The sequence below is a fragment of the Arvicanthis niloticus genome, chromosome 8, assembly GCF_011762505.2.
Source record: "Arvicanthis niloticus isolate mArvNil1 chromosome 8, mArvNil1.pat.X, whole genome shotgun sequence".
NCBI lineage: Eukaryota > Metazoa > Chordata > Mammalia > Rodentia > Muridae > Arvicanthis > Arvicanthis niloticus.
The window spans coordinates 20,422,365-20,444,605 of record NC_047665.1 but is presented as its reverse complement, the minus strand read 5'-3'; the positions used below and the strand labels follow the sequence as shown (position 1 = coordinate 20,444,605).

At 42.3% G+C, this 22,241-nt stretch overlaps 1 protein-coding gene across 9 annotated transcripts in view; it reads left to right on the top strand.

Moving 5' to 3' along the window:
• Phactr1 (phosphatase and actin regulator 1) overlaps window positions 1–22,241 on the top strand; it is a 460,522-nt gene that overhangs the window by 253,593 nt on the left and 184,688 nt on the right. For all 9 annotated transcript variants that reach the window (XM_034509804.2, XM_076939122.1, XM_076939124.1 and 6 more), the window contains one exon: window positions 18,894–19,058. In XM_034509804.2, coding sequence (XP_034365695.1) covers window positions 18,894–19,058 — 165 coding nt within the window. The remainder of the gene's footprint in view (window positions 1–18,893; window positions 19,059–22,241) is intronic.

Genomic DNA, 22,241 nt, shown 5'->3' with positions numbered 1-22,241 from the left:
GTTTGCATGTTTGAATGAGTATTGTCTGTCTCTACCCGGCGGCTTTTCAAGTCTGGAGTATGCTCACTATCTTTAGGGCACATTTTATCTACTAAAATAAGAGTAGTACACATGACTTTGAAACAGGGGTCCAAAATGACCACTTTGTAAAACTTGGTTTTGCCAACAGTGAAAAATGAAATCAAGGTTTGTCCTTCTTACTTGCTCTCAGACCACACACTGCCTACTAGTGTGACTATTCACCCTATAAAAAGAAAGCCAGGCTGCAGGGAAAGGTGAAAGGTTAGCATTCACATCAGATCATGAAGATACTCACGTTAGGATATGCACGTAGATTTCCATGTCAGTATCCATGAGATTTAGAGAATTTGCTAGTCTGATAAACTATCACATTGAATTCAGGAAGCAATTCAAAAATAGAAATGTTTTATTTAACGCTGTAGAATGGTGATGGTTATATTTTCCTGATACTATATAGCTGTGGAATAATTTTGACAGATAATCTTCTGAGCCTATTCTTATATTTATCGTTCATTAAAGAGAGAGATTTTGCACTGAACGAGAATACTTTGAGATCTTATTGTGGCCTATAGTATTTTAAATCTGAGCACTTCTAAAATATGTTTATTTGTGAGTTTTCCATATTTCCCTCCTGTGTCTATGGAGTACATGGAATATAAATATACACATGTGTGTATGGAGTGACCTGGTGCTATTGCCTGCCCCAGTTTGACTGGGACAAACTGAAAAATCAGAAGACAAAGCAATCCCTTGTTTATCAGTCCTCTGTCCTTGTGAAGCCACCAGTGGAATCAACCCAGTTGCTGCCATGCTCACAGCAGTGTGTTCCTGATTCCTCTTTTCACATGTACAGGGTGTCTGAGGTGCCTTTGCTCATGAAACACCATGCTATAAACTGTGTGTTGTCTCAAAATATCGAAGAAAAGTTTGAATTTTGCTGTTACTGTTTTTGTTGTTGTTTTGGATTTCTGGTCAACATATGTAGTTAAACCAGTTGGGTGTGGTGACACCCTCCTGTAATACTAGCACCTGTAATGAGAAGCCGAGGCAGGAGGTTTGAGACTTCAAGGCCAACCTGTGCTACATAGTGAGACCTTGTTTCAAACACTAAGACAAAACTGTCACTTTGGAGCTGGTGACACAGCTGTGTGGCAGAGTGTTTGCCTAGCGTTCGTAAATCAGCATCACATTTACTTTTATTCCTGAATGTTATAAAATGAACCGACCTGGCCCCAGATTCCCGTCCTCTTCAACATTTGGGCATCAATCTTACAGTGCAGCCACTTATACAAAGAGAAAGGCAGCCCAGACCAGCTCTTCTCAACAAAGGCACTAGCTACAGTTTCTACACAGGAGGATAAATACAGAATTGCAGCACAGGGGCCACAAAGAAAGAGCCAGCAGCACAATGTATAATTCAATATTTTCTCCAGCCAAGACTCTTAAATATTAAAAACACCAAATTACCTGCCAGTTCTTAACCATTAAATGTGCAGTGGCCATAACATCTGCACCACTATTTTTTGGCAGGGTCTTGGCTCGGAGAAGTAAAGGGTATTTTGATCTCACCCTTTACCCCTTGTATTTCTTTCCAGTCCCAACTACACCATAGCTGGAATTCTGGTTTTCATTTTGAGTTCACTATGCAGCAAGTGCATATCCTTGACATACCCTAGCTAATGTCATCAAGAGAATACTGCAAAGCATAATCAGCAGTTTTATGGACAAATTTCCCCTAATCAGCCATCTGTTAAGAGGCCCCATTAAAGTAGCGGGCCCTTTGACAGAACGCTGTATATAGCCGCCATTGGCAGTCACTTTTACAACAGCCATACAATGCTGTTTACCTCTAGCTGTTCATCCTTCTTGGCTAGCGTTGGAATCGTCGATTCAGTCTGTCGGAATCTGGAAACCTGACTGACACTAAAATGACTTCATCCTATACGGTGCCAGAATGCTGGGGAAAAGCTGAGGCTCTGAGAAGGGCTGGCTGGCCATCCTCCCATCTCCCAGAATGCTCTAAACCAAGACACAGTTTATAGCTTTTAATAAAGTGGTCTACAGTTTATGCCAAATATAATAGAGAAAAAAATGGCCCCAAGAAATAGTTCTTCTAAAATCCCTACATATTCTTATCTTCAAAGGAATCTGAAAATTGGTTTCTATATATCTGTCTGACCAGTACATTCATATTCTCCCCAACCACATACAGTTTGAATTGAACTCATAAAAGGCAGGTCCTGATCTGTTGGACAACTCAACTTTTGCTAAAATACTTAATACAGATTTTCTCCTCAACCACTTTCTGTCATAATGTAATTTATCTTAGAAGTTTGGTTATCTTCTGCCTGGTAATCTGAGAGCCTTTTCTCAGTGGGTGTGGCTGAGGGCTGGATAGCTGCAGTTTCGGGTTCCCAGTTGAGGTCTTTTCTGTGACTTACACAGAGGACTTTTGAAATTAGCATGTTCTAACTGTGCAGACTTCTCTATTGGTTAAAAGAGAATCTTTAGTCTGGCTTGCCCTCCTGAGTTGACTTTTTCTCAAATCAGCAGAATTTTGTAAGTCCCCTAACTTTATATAACTGTCAGAGGGGATGATTATATTTGCATTAGAGACAGTATAAAATGTCACAGTGTGTGTGTGTGTGTGTGTGTGTGTGTGTGTGTGTGTGTGTGTGTGTTTGTATGGGAGAGAATATGAATCCACTGGTCAGACAAAAAACCAAAAGGGGAGAAAGTAGACCAAGCAATTAATAGCTTCCAATGTTTCCTGAGGGATTGTTCAACAAATATCAAAGGCAGTTAGAAGAACTGTGAAAACACTGGCTTCCTGGCACCCAGTTTTCTTCTGTCTCTACTCCAGATCTCAAGGCATTTCCATTTAAATCCCTCAGGTTGCCTCAGTGCACTGTAGTGAATATGTTTTAATTATTCTTGGCCTTCCTTGTTAATTTAGCTATAAGATTAAAACCCAAATTATTTTATTTTCCCAAAATAAAAATCAATTATAGATTTGTCTTATTTGAGGAGCCAGTATGCTCTGATGCTGTCATTTGTCTATAAATACTATCTTCCTATTCTTTATTAGAATGTCATTTCCATGTAAATTAAATGCTAAGGGGTAAAAATAGATTTAGCATCTAGTTGAAGCTTAGATTTGTTTTTTTTTAAATCCACCATACCATTTTAGTGCATTTTTAACTTCCTGCTTAAGTTATCCCTACAACTGTATTTTAGAGTTTAAATAAACACTCTAGCTATAGTTAGTGGAATACCAATGCAAGATTTATTATACTTAACATATGAATCTATAGGCATTTTATTGTAATAATTGTTAGGCTCTTAACACTGGCCAGAGGCAGGCTTGTGTAATACACAAACCTATAAGTAACACATATTATTCCCTCAGTTTTAAATAGACAAATGTGCCCTAACTCATGGATCTCATGACTGGTCACTCCAGGACCAGGTTTGTCAATTTCCATAAATGTGTGAAACTTCTCCACACAGATATGAAAACTCTAGATTCTCTCATAAGAACGGAGAGAATCCAGTGAGTCCTCAATCCAAGTCCATGATGGGTATCCTTAGCTGCTGTGTGAACACTTGGGAACAAACAGCATACTAGACAAAGTCGTTGTGATACAGACAACTGGTCTACCAGAAGAAGGATACAGAGAGGACATAAGAACTATCTCTGACCAGTCTGAGTAAAAATATTAAATCTGGTTGGAAATAAGGGGAAAACTGGCATTGAAAGCAACTGAAGAATTTCTCTCAGAGCAGTTAGGCAGCAGGCATTGCCAAAATGAAAAAAAAAATGATTAATATCAAAAATCATTCACTTTAGGCACTCAGTTCACTTATCAGTCTTGGAAACCTTCATTCATATGCAACACTCCCATTCTCCCTATGCTATTGTCGTCTCCATTTTATAAATGTGATAAAGGGCAGAGAAGTAACTTGACTGGAGTCGCAAAGCTAGCCCTGTGTCAGAGAGTTTTCTAAGCTGGAAGTATGAATTTAGGAATATCCAGATTATCCATGTTAATTAAAACCATGGGAGTGAATAAAGTAGCTGAGGGAGAGTTAGCCCTGGGGGAGTCTACGATTTAAATCAAGTCTACAGAGAAGGAGAAATGTTGTTCGGGGTCAGAGGGGTATAAGTGTGTGTGTGTGTGTGTGTGTGTGTGTGTGTGTGTGTGTGTGTTCCATCTTAGAGATCGGCTTCCTTTAAATGAATATTCAAATGTTGGAATGAAAGTCATGAAGGGATTTAGATTCATTACAGACTGAAAAACAGCTTACAAACGTTTCTGAAATTTTGCCAGAGAAAAGGAGAAAGATTTGAACATGCCAACACTCCATATATACTGAAGCAAGTAACTTTCTTACACTAGGATTAAGTCCAGCTGCACAAAAGTAAAATAAAATAAGGGTAATATAAGTTAAATAGGTACTTATCACTCATATAAAAGAGGTGCAGAGGTAGCCACTCAAAGCTGCTAGATCCAATGGCCCACAAAATGTTATTCGATCACTTCAAAACTATAAAATGATGCCTGTCCTCCTTAATGGCTGTCATGAGCCACCAATTACATCTTTGCTTTAGGAACCTTAAGAGAAAAAGAGACTGATGAAGTGTCTAGTCTCTTCCCTTTAGACTTATCTGGAGACATTCAAAACCCTTTGATGTCTGATATCTCATTGATCAAAAGTTGATCAAAGCAGGCCACACCTATAGTGATGGGAGGCTAAGAAACAGTCTTTGAATGGGCAAAAATCAATCTTGTGTTCACTATAAAGCGAGGGAAAAAGGGAAGTAGCAGGCCATTGTGGATTTGTTCTTTGGTAAAGAGAGTATGATGTACTGTGTGAAATGGGTCTGAGATCTCAAGGAAATTACTATACAATCCAAAGTATTTGAGAAAGTCAAAATGTTTATTTCTGCAGAAGGGTATGTAGCCCCATAGGAATCAAGCAGGCAAGTGCACCCATGTTTTTATTTCTAACAATAAACAGGACCCCTTTGGCTCACTCTGAGTGGTTGGAGCTTGGCCTCACACTCCTACATTACTGACTAATTTAAAATGAGGTAGTTGATGAGCAGAATGGAGTTTTGGGCACCAAGTGAAACCTTAAGCATTTGAGAGTTTGATTTTGTTAAGTGCTGACCCTGGAGGAAACTAAATTTTTGTCAAGTGGCTTCTTGACAACTTTTTAAAAATGAAGTTCTGTCTTATTTAGCCCTCTGGTGATTTCTTTTGTATTTTTCAAACATACTCACACCACCTTTTGTTGGTTAATCATAAGGAGGCTCCAGTGGCAGCATAACTACTGAAGTGCTTAGCAATGACCAACCATTATTTGTCTGTCTGTTGACTCTGTCTGTCTGTTGACTCTCTTGTATACTATAGGCACTTGCATATGTTTGTAATGAGAAGATCTTATAGAAATTAGTACATATCACCTAGCAGTAGGGTCAAAGGTAGGAACTGTGGCTTGGTGAGATTGCTATAGACAGCTTCCATTTCAGAAACAGAGCCTGACTTTCCATCTCAGTTTCCCAGTAGCCAGTGTGGCTATTTGATGAGCTCCATAGGACACCTTCCCATTGAGTGATCACCTGTTCTCTGCTGAGTTCTGTACCAGACGAAGACTCTTTTCCAGTAGATAAAGTAGAAACCTCATCAGGAAAGACAGCTGTGTTTGTCATTAGCCCACCTGGCCCTCACTGTCTTTATTGGCTAGGAGAACAAAAAGGATGTCAGGCCAAGCCAGACTGCTATACCTCATGGAAGCTGTGTTGGAGAGAGATACTCTACCATTCAGACAGTACCTCCTGGATTGGATGCAGTTTCAGTGGGCAATCTCAGTCCTAGAATTTTCGTATTGCTTCCACATTCCCAGACATATGTCTAGATGAATGAGTTTTCTTTTCTTTTTCTTTTTCTTTTCTTTTCTTTTCTTTTCTCTTCTCTTCTTTTCTTTTTTTTTCCCTGAACATAAGTCTTGGAAAATCAAGGATGCCTCCAGATACTGATGGTGTTTTGAAATTGGAACTTGGATTCAGGAACTTGGCTTTGTTTAAATGATGCCTTTTAAGGTCACTCTGCCACAAAGCCAATGCTTTATGTCTTTCAGCATGTAGATTCTTGGTATGTTCTCTCAGTTCCACCCCTGAAGGTGAGACAGTGTTGACTCTTCTTTGGTTTTATAGAATAAGAGTTTGTTCTATTTCCTAAGAATTGTCAATAGTCCCATATATTGAGTTGTCTGATAAATGCTTAACAAAATTTGTCAAGTCAGTGCATTATAATCATAGTCCCTACAAAGTCCAAAAAATGGCATGTTCAAGTCCCTAATGTAAAAAAGCATAGTAGTTGAAAATAGCCTATACACAGTCTCTTACATAATAAAAATCACCTCTAGATGGTTTACTATACATGATTTGGTGTCATTAGTGTATAAACACTCATTCTATTGAATTATTTATGGAATAATAGAAAGAAACACATGTACATGTTTAGTAAAGCCCAAAGTCCTTTTGAATACCTCCAAAGTTAGTTGGCTTCTTATGTAGATATAGAAGGTCAATTATACTTCCCTCAAACAATCCAGAAGGGACAGGTATGGGGAAAAGAGTTGTGACATTCAGCCTGTTCTTTCAGTGTCCCTGCTTTCTTTTCTAGACCCAGGGTCTTATCAGTATTCAGGCATCCTGGAAAGAAGAGATGGGGGTGCAGCCTAGTGATACAGCACCTGCCTAGCATGCACACAACTCTGAGTTCCACCCATGCACCACAGAGATAAATTAACTAGTCAATAGTTAGGTTTTGCAAAGAGAAGGGACTTACAAGCTCAATTGGAACTAATTTAGTTACAACAGCTCTCATTAAGAAACCTAGAGAGAAACTGCAAAGATGTTATATCAATTAGAATACTATATTGCAAGGAAATAGAAAAAGGTGGTGGACAGATTGTAAACCCAAATTCTAGCAAAATTCCCCTTGAGCAACTTGTGGAGGAGTCCCAGATGAGACTGCCACTCAGTTACTTGCACTGATTCTCTACAGAATGGAAGGGTTCCATTTCATGGTCATTAACTGTGTTTTCTGATGCCCTCCAGCCAAGACAGAGCAGCTCCTATGCAAACCCAGAGGCTCAGGTGAAACCCCAAGTGTCTATGGATAGAGTTGCAGACCTAAGCAATCAATAACCAAACTGTGAAGCCAGACAATATGTATTGATCACTTATTAAATAAGCAATACTTGCAGGTTTTGCATGCTAACCAGTGATACATATAATTGGCGTAATAAATGCCATTAATCCAATTTTGAAGTTAACAAAATACAGTTCTGAGAGGTTAATTTGCATAAAGTCTCAGCACTAAGTGATGATGAATATTTATAGCTTTGATGTTCAGAATCCAAATTCATATATTCATATATTTGGTCATAAGAATTTTACAATAGAAAAATAAGCAATAAGCTGAAAGTGAGTTTATTTTTTTTAACTTTAAAAATATTTATTTATTTTTGCTTTATGTATATGATGTTTTGCATGCATGCATGTGTGGTCATGCACTGTGTACATGCATGGAGCTGCAGAGACCAGAAGAGGATGAATCAGAGTTATAGCTGGTTATAAACTGCCATGTGGGTGCTAGGAACTAAACCTGGATCCTCTGCAACAGCAGCAAGTGCTCTTAATTGTTGAGCCATTTCTCTAGACCCTCTAAACTTCTTACAGGGCAAAATTAGCCAGCGATTTATCCTGCTGATAGCATTAAAATTCTAACATCTTCCAAGAGAAGAATAATTAAAGGTCACTAGAGATGGGACTAAAGAAAGGACATTTGCCTCTGAAAACGAACTAATCGAACTCACTATATGTGTTCTGAGACAAGGGAAATAGATAATTCCTTGTAAAATTCTTAGGAAACATACAAACAAGGTTTCTTGCCTTCTGAGTACTAGTCAGGGCAAGCCCAGTTAGAGCTATTGATAGTAACACCTCTACCTAGAAAGGGAAGAAAGAAAATCAGGTTATTTTACCAAGAATCAATATCCTGGCAAAAAAATATCCTTCCCAGAAATCTTTTTTAGATTCTACATAGTCACTAGAGAAATGATAAATGGCACAAAAAAAAAAAAAAAAAAAAAAAAAAAAAAAAAAAAAAAAAAAAAAACTGGTCTGGGAGCTAATGGAGCCACACAAGGAAACTGTCATGTCATCGGAGGAAGGGAATGAAAACTTGGAGCCTAAGAGGAAATAGAGTAAAGAATGGTTCTTAAATGGAAGGCATGCTTTGATATGATTCTTTGGCATCTTGCCCTCAATGGTCAGGCCAATATCAGGAAATCTTGAAACAAACTCAAGGATGATATAAGACTTAGGAGTGTATGGACCTTGACGGTATTGATGGAAAAAAAAAAAGTCTGTGTGCAAAGGGTTCATACAGCCAAGCCTTCAGCATCTCCAAGCCATTCCCATATCACAGCGTGTAAGCCATGATAAACAATTTCTAGATTCAGGAATCCTTTGTGTTCGTGTGTGTGGCTCTGTGTGTATGTGTATGTCTGTGTGTGTGTGCGTGTGCATGTGCGTGTGTGTGTGTGTGTCTATGTGTGTGTTTGTCTGCATTTTGTGTTTGACCTCACCTATTATGTGATGGTCATAGAGAAGTTTGTGGTTAAGTTATTTTCTTCTACCACGTGGGTCCCTGGAATCAAATTCCAGTGATCAGCCTTGGCAGCATCTTTACCCACCAAGCTATTCCACCAGCTCAAGAAAGGAATACAATTCCCTGTATAGCTGGGTACATTCTAGGCAAGCCGCTTGGACTCCTCTTTTTCTTCTTTCTTACAACTGTGTAATGCAACAAACAGGACAGCACTGCATCACTGGGCATGCAAGAGCCTACCTATAAGACCTTCATAATGTCCCACAGGGAAACACCAACTAGTCCTATCTGTAACTGACTCGGAGTACCAAGGGTTAAAGTCAGCTTAAGAGATTTATAACAGACATTCTTGAAGCCTTTCTAAGGCTTATTTGCAATGTGATGTAATGTGAGCTAGTATAATTAGAGGGAAATAAAGTTATTCTTATAGGATGGAGATGTTTGGGAGACCCAATGAGATAAAATGAGAATCTGATATTTTGAGTGAATCACCACAGGAACATTGGGCGTTTTAAAAGAATTCCCAGCAATTTGATGGGTCATGGCCAGAAGATACCTAAACTTCTTCTTAGGTGCTCATGTTCCACGTCCAGTACTTCTGACACAGAAGAGTCACTTTAACCAGTCTAGTCTTGTAAGTTTGTAGTCTACTGGTTAGGAAACTCTAGGCACAGTTGAGACCATGCAAAGTTCGTGTCATTCCCCAAGGCACATGCAAGTGGTGAAGGGATATGGAACTCCATCCCTGGAGAAGCTGCTCTCAGCCCTGTTGTCTACCTGGTACCAGAGAAGCCTTTCCATGTTAACTTGGCTCCTCCTAAGGACACACCTTCTACCACAAAGGGAGCTGTCAGAATATGCCTGCTGGGTTACTATGCCAAAGTACCTGAGAACAACCAACTTAATGGAAAAATGACTTATTTTATTTAGCCCCTGGTGTCAAAGGCTTTGGTCCATGGTCACTAGCTCTATTGTTTGAGGACTTGATGTAAAGTATCATCAGTGTCCATCACAGCAGAAAGCACATGGTAGGGTAACATTGCTCACCTCACACTGACCAGCAAGTGGGGGGCGGCGGGGAGGTGGGATCACAAAAATCCCCCTCTGGGCCACAGCCTCAGTGATCTAACTTCCTCCCATTGGGCCTTAGCTCTTGCTGGATTCACCACATTCCAGCAGGACCATTAGCTAATACTGTACCTTAAATATATGGCCTGTGGTAACATTATGATCCAGCTCAAAACCCTCTAAGTTGGTATTATCCCTACTTCATGGAGAAGACATTGGTGGAACCCTCTCACGATGACACAGTGAATTTGGTTTGTGCAATAGGCTTTGGGCTAGGTTAGGAGACTCTCAACATTCCCTTCGATTTGCAAATAATCAGTGTGCCCAACCCAGCCTAACCTAACTGGAAGAGGGAGTTATTGGCTCATGAGAGAAAGGTGTCCAGGGTTTGAATCATTTCAGATTCTGCTGGACTCAAGGCTCCATGTGACATAACAGTGTCTTGTTACCCAAGTCATCCTTTGTTCTCTTCTCCTGTCCTGACTCTCCCCTCTCCCCTCAAGGTGGCAGGAAAGTCACCTGCATCTTTGAGCAACAGGAAAAGTATGAACCTGAGGACTAGATGCTTGTTTTTATAATTAAAGTTTTATTAGAACACTGTGCTGTCCATTCGTATAATTTGACCTGTGACTGCTTTTGTGGGGGCAACATCAGAGATGACCATTTACAACAAAAACTGTCTGGTCCATGAAGCCTAGTGTGTGTTTACTGTCTGGATTTACAGAACTCACTGATCTCTGTAGGAGAAATCAGGCTTAGCTGAACTTTGATTTGACTCTGCAAGTCACAAATTATGTCGCTGCAAGAACATTAGACCTGATGAACAAAGAGTCCATATTATTTAAAGATTGTCTATGGATTAACACGGGCTTTCCACATTCATCCACAAGCTAAACAGACGAGTTCCGCTCCCAGGTCGTGTACAGTCTGTGGACTGAATAAGCGAGAGCTTGTTTGCTAAGATTCTGTAGTCACTACACATGTCCGTGGTTGAAGATTAAATTCCAGGAGCTGAAGCAGCAATTTTGTGTTGAATGTCTCAGGAGCAACTTTGCTGATGACATCTAGCATCTTGGTCATTGTAACACTGAGTCTGTGTAATTGAAGGATTAAATGGGACCTACTTCTCTGGCCCCGGTACCCATGCTCTTCCTTCCTTGACTGCCTGTGGTCATGGACCAGAAATAGCCTCATCATTTCCAGGCCATGCTTGTGAAGTGTAAAGCATTTGACAGAACAGGATCATCTCTTCTCAGCTTATGGACTGTTCACTTAGTAACCAAAGCTGGATAAAGACCTTTCACTTTGTAGCTCCAGTGTTGACTATGGCGGTAATACATCTGGTCTGTAACCCCTCACAAACTGCAACCTGTCAGATAAGAGTCCCAGCAAGATCCAGAGTTGAGTCTCGATGCTTGAGTAAATCACTGGAGGTACAGGGCAATTGGCCAGCACAGGGCCACATGGCTACCTCTAGTGTTAGGATTAAGACCAGATTCTTTGTGAAACCCCTGGAAAGAAGCCCTCTGATGAATGTTAAGAAGAACTCGGGTTCACTATCACCTACCAGGGGGTAAATTTAGACCCACCATTGCCTTGGCGTCAAAATTAACACTGCTCTAATGCTACATGATGCATAACATTTTCTAAGAAGCCGGTTTAAGCTTATTCCAGTCTAACATGGCACCTGCTGGTCTTCTAACCATAGTTCATCGCATAGACACTTGGTAGAATATGCCCTACATCCCTTAATGGCCTGGTGGTCCTATGTGGGCATCCTCCACAGAACCTACAGACAGGTATGTGAAGGGGAAGATTACAGTCCTTCCTCAGCCAGTGCTCAGCTCAAATCTGTTCGTACCGGCATCTATTTGGTAACCTTATCATGGACAGGTGATCATCGCTTTCCTTATTCCTGAAGATCTCCCATGGCCCGGTCAGTAACACAAAGTTGAAGAGCCGGACCTGCACACAGTGGGGAGATGTTTTAAAAATAGGCATGTCTTAATTAAAACGCACATGTTTCTTTGCTGCTGGGAAGCTGTTGCCTCCTATTCATTAGCCTGTTCCCAGTTGTCCCAGATGTCCACTGGGGACATCACAGGTCACAGCCTCCCAGAGCAGTGCGAGGGTTTGGAAAGGTAATGTCATACAAGTGCTTAGCTCAGGGCTGGCACGGATGCAGTGGCTAAGGAATGGCAGCTGTCATTAATACTGTCCCTGTCACCGTCCATGTCATCCCTGGTATTCTCATCATTGTGTTTTCTGTCACTGTGGCAAATACTTGAATACAATCAACTTACAAGGAGGAAAGGGTTTGTTTTGATTTACACACACACATATACAATTTAGTTTGATCAGAGTTACTACTAATTAGTCTAGTCTGACCCCTCCCCCTCCTGTAGAATGCTCTTTCACTTTCCAAATAGTCCCCCCCCTTCTGCTTTCTCATCTCTCTTGGTGAAGCACTAAGTCCAATTAGAGGTGCGTGAACTTGGATGGGAGGCTATAAGATGGGATATAAGCAACCTGCCAGGGGCCCAACCACCAAGGAAAGTGACTCCCCTCCCCCAGCAATCATTAGTTACCCATACTTTCTCAAGAAGGAATAGCACCGATTGGCCCCGCCCCTACCCAAGATGGGATGTAAATGGGACTGACCGAGTGCTTGTCTGGTGTGGGTAAACAAGGAGAAAAAAACCCAGTTCATGCCTTCAGGGATTCCGTACTCACAGGATCCTGTCACCTTGGGCCTGTGATGAAGAAGAACATCATGGTGGAGGCATAGAAAGTCAGTTTGCTTCATAGCAGCCAAGAAGCAAAGAGGAGACAGGAAGGAGTCAGGGCTCTGACACTCCCTTCAAGGAAAAACTCGCAGGAACCTTTTTCTCACTGTGCCCTACCTCTTGAAGGTTTCACTATGTCTCAAAAGTGCTAGTCTGAGACTAAGCCTTACCACATGGGCCTTTGGGTGACGCCTCTAATTCACATGCCTAAGTCATTAATGGGATCATCACCATCGTCGTCATCACCACCATCATCATCATCACTAGCCCTGTCCCCACCAGAGCCTAAGGGAATTGCTGTCTGTCGAATTTAGAACAAGAAACAGAAAGCCTTGTTCAGGTTTTAATTTGGATCCTCCACTTGGCACACAGGGACAGCCTCTCAAGAGGTCCACATGGCCTGTTCTTTCTGTCCTTTACCTCTCCAGCTAGACATCAAGTAACATAGACCTATAGCCTTCCTTCAGACCTATAGCCCAATGGGAGGCTGAACGAGTGCTGCTCACTAGGCGGTCAGTGCTGTCCTCAAATGGGGCAATTTTTTTTATTGTTTTCTCTGTAATTTCACATGTCTACAGTGAATTCATACACCATCCCCCCCTACTCCTCCCAGACCAACCCCACCTCCCCTAAATGGGACCTCCACATCACTCACACCCCCAACCCCCAAGATCCTAGGAACAGTGCCGAAGAGCAGGCAGAGACATTTTAAGGGACTTGAAGGTCCAGGAAGACTTCTGCAAAACAATGTCTTCTGGCCATGACACGGTCATTGTATTCGTGAATTCACTCACGAAGCTGCGGCTTCCTGCCCAAGATGTGTACAGGATCAAGGCAGTTGACATTCCAGCATGGGGGAGAGGGAGTCTTGAGGGGGGCCCTTTGAAAGCCAAGCCACCCTGAGAAATGCCAGCTGAAGTGCAGTGCCTACCTGCAGTTAACACATATGCACAGTGCTCAGGTGGCCCAGGTTGGTCACAGCACACAGAGGCTTTGGGTTCATGCAGAAGTCAAATATCATCTTTCCTGAATTTCTAAGAAAAAAAAAGAAAAAAAAAAATGTTGTCTTCTAGACATTTCTCTCCAGACTGAACAAAATCCAGTTGTCAAACCAGGAGACCCAGCTGCCTATTAAAGACCTTTGGATCTGCTGCTGGGAAGTCCCCAGGAGATGCTAGCCCAGGCCTCCCTGTGCTTGCTGGCTCTCAGTTAGCTCAGCTGCTTGGCTTTCCATTCTCCCTCCTGCCACTGAGACCGAGAACAGAGAGCTTAAGCAAAGCAGCCTTTCTGTGATCTGTGTTTAAAAGGAGGCTGATTTCAGAACCACTTCTGGCCCATGCCCCTTCCCTTCCTTTTGCCTTTGTCCCATCATCTCTCAAATCCCTGAGTCAGGAGAGTACTTGATTCTGAGCTCTGTTTTGTTTTGTTTGTTTTCCTTTATAAACCGCATTCACGGGCTGGCCTTGTGCCTTCCAGGTTCATTATCTGATGGCAGAGCATCCAGGTTGAGAGCTAGCCTCTGTTGTCAGATGAATTGGTGAAAATGGCTTATGAGTGATTAAAATGTAAATCAGCGAAGCCTAGTCAGCTTAGCAATCTTCTGCACTCAAGGAACATGTATCTTGAGTTTAATAATACACTTATCAAGGTTTCATTTAACTAGTTTTCTAATTATGCCTTTATAATGCTCTCTCTGCTTTATAGTGCCACTCTGGGTTTACAAAAGCACTCTTAATTGAGGATAATTATTTTAATACAACACTTTCAGAGTAATTTTTGTCCATTGCTTAAAGATGCAGCTGAGAATCACTTTGGTCACTGTCATACTGCCGTGGTGACACACCGTGACCAGAGGCAGCTTGGGGAGGGACGAGTTTATTTCAGCTCACAGCTCCACACCTGTGTCCATCACTGAGGGAAGCCAGAGCAAGAGCTCAAACAGGGTAGTAACCTGGAGGCAGGAGTTGATGCAGAGGACACAAAGGAGTGCTGCAAAATGGCTTGCTCCTCATGGATTTGCTCGGCCTGCTTTCTTATAGCATTCAGGACCATCAAACCAGGGTGTGACAACACCCACAGAGACTTGGGCCCTCCCGTATCAACCATCTATCAAGAAGATAGATGAACCACAGGCTTAGCCACAGGCCAATCTGGTTGGAGGCATTTTCTCAGTTGATGTTTCCTCTTCTAAAAATCCAGCATGTATCAAGTCCTGAATCGGCACCTTCTTCCCTCAGCCTCCAGTCTGCCCTCCCCAACGCTGCTGGAGGAAGCTCCCTTCTGCCCACTGCCCACGTCGGATCTGATGCGCACAGCCTAAGGCCTAGTGATGCCGAGCACTGCTGTGTGCTGATCCTCTCGTCTCTCCTCCTCCCTGGAAACCCCATTCCACAAACTTCTCCCCTCTGCCCAGTGTGTCCTTCCCTCACCTTTCCTGAATCCTACAGTGCTCCAGACCCTGGACACTAGGTGGTTTCTGCTCTCCCTCCTGGAAAAGTTCTTAAAATGGTTCCCCAAGACCTTGGGCTATAAATTCCAACCTTTGCAAAAGGGTCCCATTATCTACCTCCACATCTTGACCTTGAACTGCCAATACAACCTATTTCTTCCTGTTCTCACCAATCTTCCACATCATACTTGTGAAAGCCCCGAACTTTAGTCCTTCTCTGCCATGCCCCTGATCGAATCCCATCGGTTATTTCTGAACTCCTGGCACGGCCGGCCTTACCTAGGTACTAGTGAAAACGAGCACTGTGGCTTTCTGGTTATTTCTCTTTGACACCTGTTGCCTTACATGCCAGTGTGTCTGCCCTTGTCTGCTACAGTGGCGGTCCTAAGGAACATCTCACTGTTAGTAAACCACAGCATCCTGATAGTGCCAGCCTTGGTGCTGTTGTGACAAACACCTACGACAGTTTTTGTTTGTTTGTTCTGTTTTGTTTTGTGTGTTTTGGTTTGCCATTTGGAGACTTTGGTTCACAGTAAGGCTGCCTGTGTTGCTTTGAGCTCACAGGAAGACAGAATACCTGGCAAGGAGTGTGTTGTGGGGCAGAGTCGCTCATCTCATGACAGCCAGGAAGCACAGAGACAGAGGAAGAGATGTAGGAGGGCCTGGAGAACCAGTCTCTTTTGAGGGCATGTTCCTAGTGACTGCTTCCTTAGGTCCCACTTCTGAATTTCCACCATTTTCCAATAATGCCATCAAATTAGGAATTTGTCAGTAGACTCACCCACTGATGAGGTCAGAAGCCTTATGATTTACTCATCAAAAGTCCTATCTACAAGCACTGCTGAATTGAGCATTCAGCACCAGAGGCTTTGGGGGACACACTCATATAAACGACGCTCATGGTACTTTCTCAAACAAGCTAGCCTTTACCTGTCAATCAAAAGTAAGCTCCTCCCCCAAGGCCTCTTCATCCCCTTTACTAGATTGCACTCCTTCATTGAGGGTCTTTTGCCCAAAGCATGTATCTTCTAGCATCTTCTATACCTCAGTCTCAGTGTTTACTGTCTACCCTATGTCCTAGTACAATCTCATCAGTCAGCATGTTCTAATTTAGATACTAATATAACCTCGGTCTCCAGTAAAAAGTGAGCATTTGATACCTATTTGTTGAATATAGTATCGTCAGGTGCCCCTTTAAAAATTTCTATACTTCCCTTCCGATTCTGAGATTAAAATCCATATGCCTAATAATATCCTTGTCAGGAGTTCAGGTGAGCTGCTCCCAGACTCCTCCAATAATAGCTTTCCACTGATGTTATTGCTGGGTTCAGTCTCTTCACATTCCAAGACGGCCATGTTTGCAGCCCTCTTAGGTATGTAGATTCCAAGGAATCTACTTCTATTTTTTTCCCCATGGGAAAAAACTACTTTTTTCTTTTAAAACCTAGAAACACGAACTCGCTCTCTCCAGGGTCTTCTCCATTACCAGGAATGAACATTAGTCTCAGTGTTTAGGCTGATGTCCCCTGTCTCGGTGTTAGATACCTGACCCCTGCTCCTCACACCTGCTCTCTCACAACTACATCTAGCTCATGTTTGTGTCATCCCCAGAAGTAGGCCCAGTGTCTGGCACCACATTAAATGCTCACTTGTTCAAACAACAGGACAGAAAAGCTGTCTGTGTGTTGAACCATGTGCTGATGGTCACCAACTACAGTTAGACTTTGGATCTTTCAACTCTACAGTGGTATAAAGGTGATGTGTGAGATAGAAACTGTGCTTTGCATCTTGAGTTTAGGTCTTTCCCTTGTGATGCTGGGTTAGACCCTGTCTTGAAATTTTACAACATCAAGGAGCATCTTGTAAGTAAGCATCAAGTAAGTCAGCCCCAAGAGGAAATAGCAAGGTTCTGCAGTTCTCCTACGGCTAATCAGTACTGGTAGGTCACATGCTGTCAGTGGGTTTGGTATATAATGGCCTTTTAATTAGTAACAATTGATCATCCGTAATGCCGTCCTCATTCTAAGAGCATGTGAAGTTGAAGGACTAAGAGCCTGTGGCTGCTGTCACCCCCAAAGCTGTGCCTCCTCCACTGTGTTCTTTGTGTTAATGATATAGGTTCCAGTCTGCTGACCTGAGTTTGGGGGTGGAGACATTTCCTGTCCTTCAGGTCACTCAGGTGGTCCTATGACCTATCAATAGACTCTGTTTTCATATATCTCCCAGGTGCGTTGATGGCCCTTAAATCTTTCTTCTCAGAAACTGCCATCTAGTCGTCTGGCACCAGCATGACTGCCACAGGAAACCACCTGGCACATAGCTGATACCCTCTGTATTTGTGGGGAAAGGGGTGGCTTATGTCAAAAGTGTGTTCAAACCCCAACAGGTAAATTCTCCAGTCACACAGTCAAGCTTTTAAGAACTGTGTTTGATGCAAGAGAGCAGGGGACATTTTTATGAAGATAGTGTTGGGGGACATACACTGTGATTCAAATTCACTACAATTTTAGATGCGATTTGGCTTTCTGGATTGATTTCTTCTCACTCTCAATTCTGCCCCAGAAGCTAATTTCTCTTATCATTCTTATCTTAGAAATTTGAGTTGGGGTATATATTTAGATTGCTGAAAGATATAAATACCCAACTTGGAAGAGTTTGTTTTACTTGACAGTAAAAGAGATTGGGTAGTTGTGGCCTTTAAGGAAGGTCCATAACCCTTCTTTATGAAGGACTGAAAGGCTAAATAGCCTTGTGTTAGTTTTCCATTACTGTAACAAAAACACCTGAGCTAATCAGCTTATAAAGAAGAAAACTTTATTTAGAGTTCACGGCCAACTGCTCCTATTGTTTTGAGTATGTAATGAGAAAGTGAGCCATGGATATGGTAGATCAAAGCAGCCAACCACCTGGCTGCCAGGGAGCAAAGAGACAGGAAGAGGAAGGGCTGGAGTCCCAATATCCTGTTCAAGGGCACACCCTAGAACTTGCTTCCGATGGACTCCACCGTCTAAAGATAGTACTACCTTCTGAGCTTAACACATCAGACTGTGGAGAACACTCCAAATCCAAACTATAGCAATGTGGTTATTGGGATCAGTCTAAGTGTTCTCTAAAATCAAGACTCCAGGATTAAAAAAGATAAACATTATACAAATCTAATGAAAGTATGAATGATTTTAATATTGCCCATTTCCCATAGGAAGGAGCTACTCCCTGCCCAGACCTCAGTGCTTCCAAGGTCTGAATACAGCAGCAGGCCAGTAGGAAGTCTCGAGCAATGGGTCGTAGAGACAGGGGCACCAGAACAGACAGCAGATGAATATTTTCTTTGTCCCTTTCTCTCAACAAACAATTCTGTAGAAGTTACAAGTGCCATATAGCAGTTGAGAAATGACCACACTGATAGTTACACAAACTCTAGAGTGAGTCTTCAGATGGACTTTGGGGAATTCAGTCAGTCACCCTGCCAGGGGAGCCCCTGAAATCTTCATCTCCCTTCCCTGACAGCTTAGTGAAGGCTGAGCAAATCTGATTGCTACAGTGGTACATACCCACCATTCTAGCTACTTAGGAGGCTGAGGCAGGAGCATTGCTTGAGACTTGGAGGTTGGGACCAGTCTGTATGCCACAGTGAGAGCCTATCTCTTTAAATATAAGCAAATTTGGTTAAAGGTGTTCTAGATCTCTAGGATCGGGCTGAGTGTCCCCCAGCTTTCAGAACACGTTGGTTGGTATGACTTCCATTCCAAAAGGCAAGCGGAGCTCACATCACGTGCTTTCTGTTATCTGTCACCACGGAAAACGCAGGCCATCTGTGAGGCTCCCATTTTAACACGTCTCCCCCTTTCTCTTTATTTCCATCACTTTCTTGGGAAAAACAAGCTGAGGAAGTGGAGAGGCTGGCAGCCATGCGTTCTGACTCGCTGGTCCCAGGTACGCACACCCCGCCCATCCGAAGGAGGAGTAAGTTTGCCAACCTGGGAAGGATTTTCAAGCCTTGGAAATGGAGGAAGAAGAAAAGCGAAAAGTTCAAGCACACATCAGCAGGTAAGGCGGCTGCTGGCCTTGTTTCTCATTGGCTGTTTATTGAGCTAAACTCGGTATCCTAATTTGTAGGATTGTGATTGTCATCAGCTCTGTCTTATGCAAAGCAGAAACTCCAGCCTTGGAAATGCTCTCACCTTTAGTAATTCCCAATATGACAAGGAATTGCTTGTATGTCTCAGCTGCTTTTCCACCTTTCACAGACATTTTTCTTCCCTCTCATTGGCTATTTTTTAATTCAAAAAAAAAAAAAAGAGAGAGAGAGAGACTGCTTTTGTTTGATTTATAAATTATATGAACTTGGAATTCCACCTTTTCTATAATTGAATACTTTCGCTCCAGCCCAGACAACCCACTTCTTATTATTCACCCCAATCTTCACTGCCCCAGTGAAAGTCAACACACAGCAGAAAAATGACTTATGTACGGTCGTTGGTGGATAAGATCAGGTTATTTCACGGAGGAAGAAGCATGAATAAATGATTCTTAGACAAGACAGAAAAACAAAGACTGAAAGTGAATCCCCATCTCACTAAGTTAACCGTGTGTTTCCTAGCTCTGCAGCCAACTGGGAAATGTTGGGGGAGATCACCTCAACCTGGAGCCAAACTGCCTGGGTTCAAGTCCCGGTTCTGGTATTTGCTGGCTATAGGAGCTGGCTTAGTCTATTTATCTGTACCTCAGTTTTCTCATCAATCAAACAGGAGAGTAAGAATCAGTTCTTTACATGAATTTTTTATCTGTGGAGGCTTAATGAGCAAAGCAAGTACCTGTTTTTAAGCACACGAAGATGTGGAGAGAAAAATGTATAGAGAAAGACAAGGAGTTTTTGTCCTGCTGGTTTTAGAGGGAATGAAGGGAAATCTGTAGATTGGATTTGGGTTTATCGTGTAGTCTTGGGGTTGGTATACCAAAATACTACCCACTAGGTGGTTTAAACAAGAGAAGTTTATTTCTCACAGTCACAAAGGGTACGAGTCCCAGGTAACGTTAACCATGCTGGAGACTTGGTTGGCTAGCCAGTGGTCTCCATCTTGCCGTGCCGCATGAATTTTCTTTTATCTGTGGATACATAGAGCAATTGTTGTCTGGTTGCATCTAAGGGTCGAACTTATTAGAGGTCGAATGCTCTTGACCTTTTCTAAGGCTAGCTGGTCTCCAGAGACCCACATCTCTACCTCCTTTCACACAGAGTGGGGGAAGGGGCTTAAGGCTTCTTAGATGACTTTGAGATAAGGCTTCAGTCTGTAAGCCTTTGTTTCTCTTGATGGATCCGGACATTCCCTGGGCTCTATTCTAAGCTTTTATTTTCTTCTTCCACCATTTTCTAAAAACTCATCTGTCTCCAGTGCAAGCAAAGAAACAAAGTAACAAACTGGAAGGGTTCGAAATGGGAGTGGCTCTTGACAGACACGCCCAGCGCCTGCTCCCTGAGCACCTTGTCCCTGTAGCTCTGATTTGCTCCATCCTGAAATGAGAACGGGCTTGTCTAAATCACAGCCTCTCTGAAGCAGTTCCTTCACTCTGACTCTGCCTCCACCTCCGTTTGGATGAATGCTACTGTGCTGGTGTCAGTAACTCTTGAAGTGTTAAAAATCCGAGAACTTCAAATGTCAAGCTCTTTTGACACCCAGCCTTCATCCAGTAGATTTGCTAACTTTAAATTCTTATCATTACTCTTCTGCTTGATTTGGCAGCTAACAATACCATTTATATGTGATTTCGGTCTCTTTTTAAAAGACACAGCTTCAAAAATGGGGGTAGTTTTCAAACTGATTTTATATTTATCTGGACCTAAGTGCAGCCATCAGACCCCACCAGAGAAGTTTCTTTGTGCAATGGTTGGCAGCTACTATGGAAACACAAAGGTCAATGTGCTTGCAGAGTGCTCAAACCATAAAGGGTCATCTATGTTACACCTCCTCACCCCACACTGCAGGAAACATCACAGAAGAGGGGGCAGAGAGATTGTGAGAGCCAGAGTTCAGGGAGAAATAAGATGAACTGGCCTCCTCTGTGTTTGACCGAACCTCTGTGCACATGAGCTCACAGCAGCTGTGAGGTGGCCTACAAAACACCTTCACTAGATAAAACCAGTTGACATGCCAGCATGGAGCAGGGAAGGGCTTAAGTCCATTTTTTTAAAAAAAAAAAAAAGAAAGATAAGTAGAGAGGAAATCTAACGAAATGGACTCTGTGGGCAACATCGCATAGCAGAGACTAGAGCAGAAAAGGAAATGGGTGTGTCCTTTGAGGACCCATGGAGAGTTGTTAGCTGCTGAGGAAGTCAGTTATCTTTAAGGCTGTGGTCCCTGGTGGCTGCCTATGTTCCAAGGGATGGCCCTTAACCCATGTGTGTATGAGTAGTACTAATTAATCTCAGTGAGTTATTATATATAAAATGAGACAGAGACAGAGACAGAGAGAACATGAAGGGTATGATTGAAGGGTAGATCTAGGAGAAGTTAGGGGTGGAAGGGGTATGTGAATATGATCAATGTACATTGTAGGTAAGTTAAGAAATCCTCCAGGAATTAATAAGACTATTAATAAATAATAATAAAAGACATAGCTCCTGGATTAGAAAGCAGAGGGTACACCATAGAACGTCGACTTGCCATGATAGATGGGTGAGCAAACCACGTTACTGAAGCTATTCAAAGTTTCTTTTAAATCCTATGTTTCACCCTGTGTAGCATCCTTTCTTCTTAATTGGATTTCAGGATGTTATTTATCACTTTTTGCAGAGGAAAAACTTTGTGAGCTAGTTCTCAGCCCAGAGGGATAATTTGACATCAAGGGGTAGTCAGCAGGATGAATGTGTATTGGTATCTAATTGAAAACGTTGACTCTCTTGTGTTTGGATAAGTCACAAATACAAGAAATACACAAGAGGAGTCCTGGGTTATGAGTCAGCCATTTTCAGCTGGGCATACACGTATTTGTCTTGCATGCATATGCTTTAAAAGACAAGACATTATTCATTATTCGGTTGCCCTTATCGAAGCTGGTAAGATGGGCTCATTGGGACCATCACAGTAGGTAGAGTGACCTTTGCAGTGGGGTCCTTCAATCAGACAGAGAGAGAGAGAGAGAGAGAGAGAGAGAGAGAGAGAGAGAGAGAGAGAGAGAGTTGGTTCAAATTTCACTCAGAAGTTCTAGGAAGCTGAATGAGGATGAGACAAG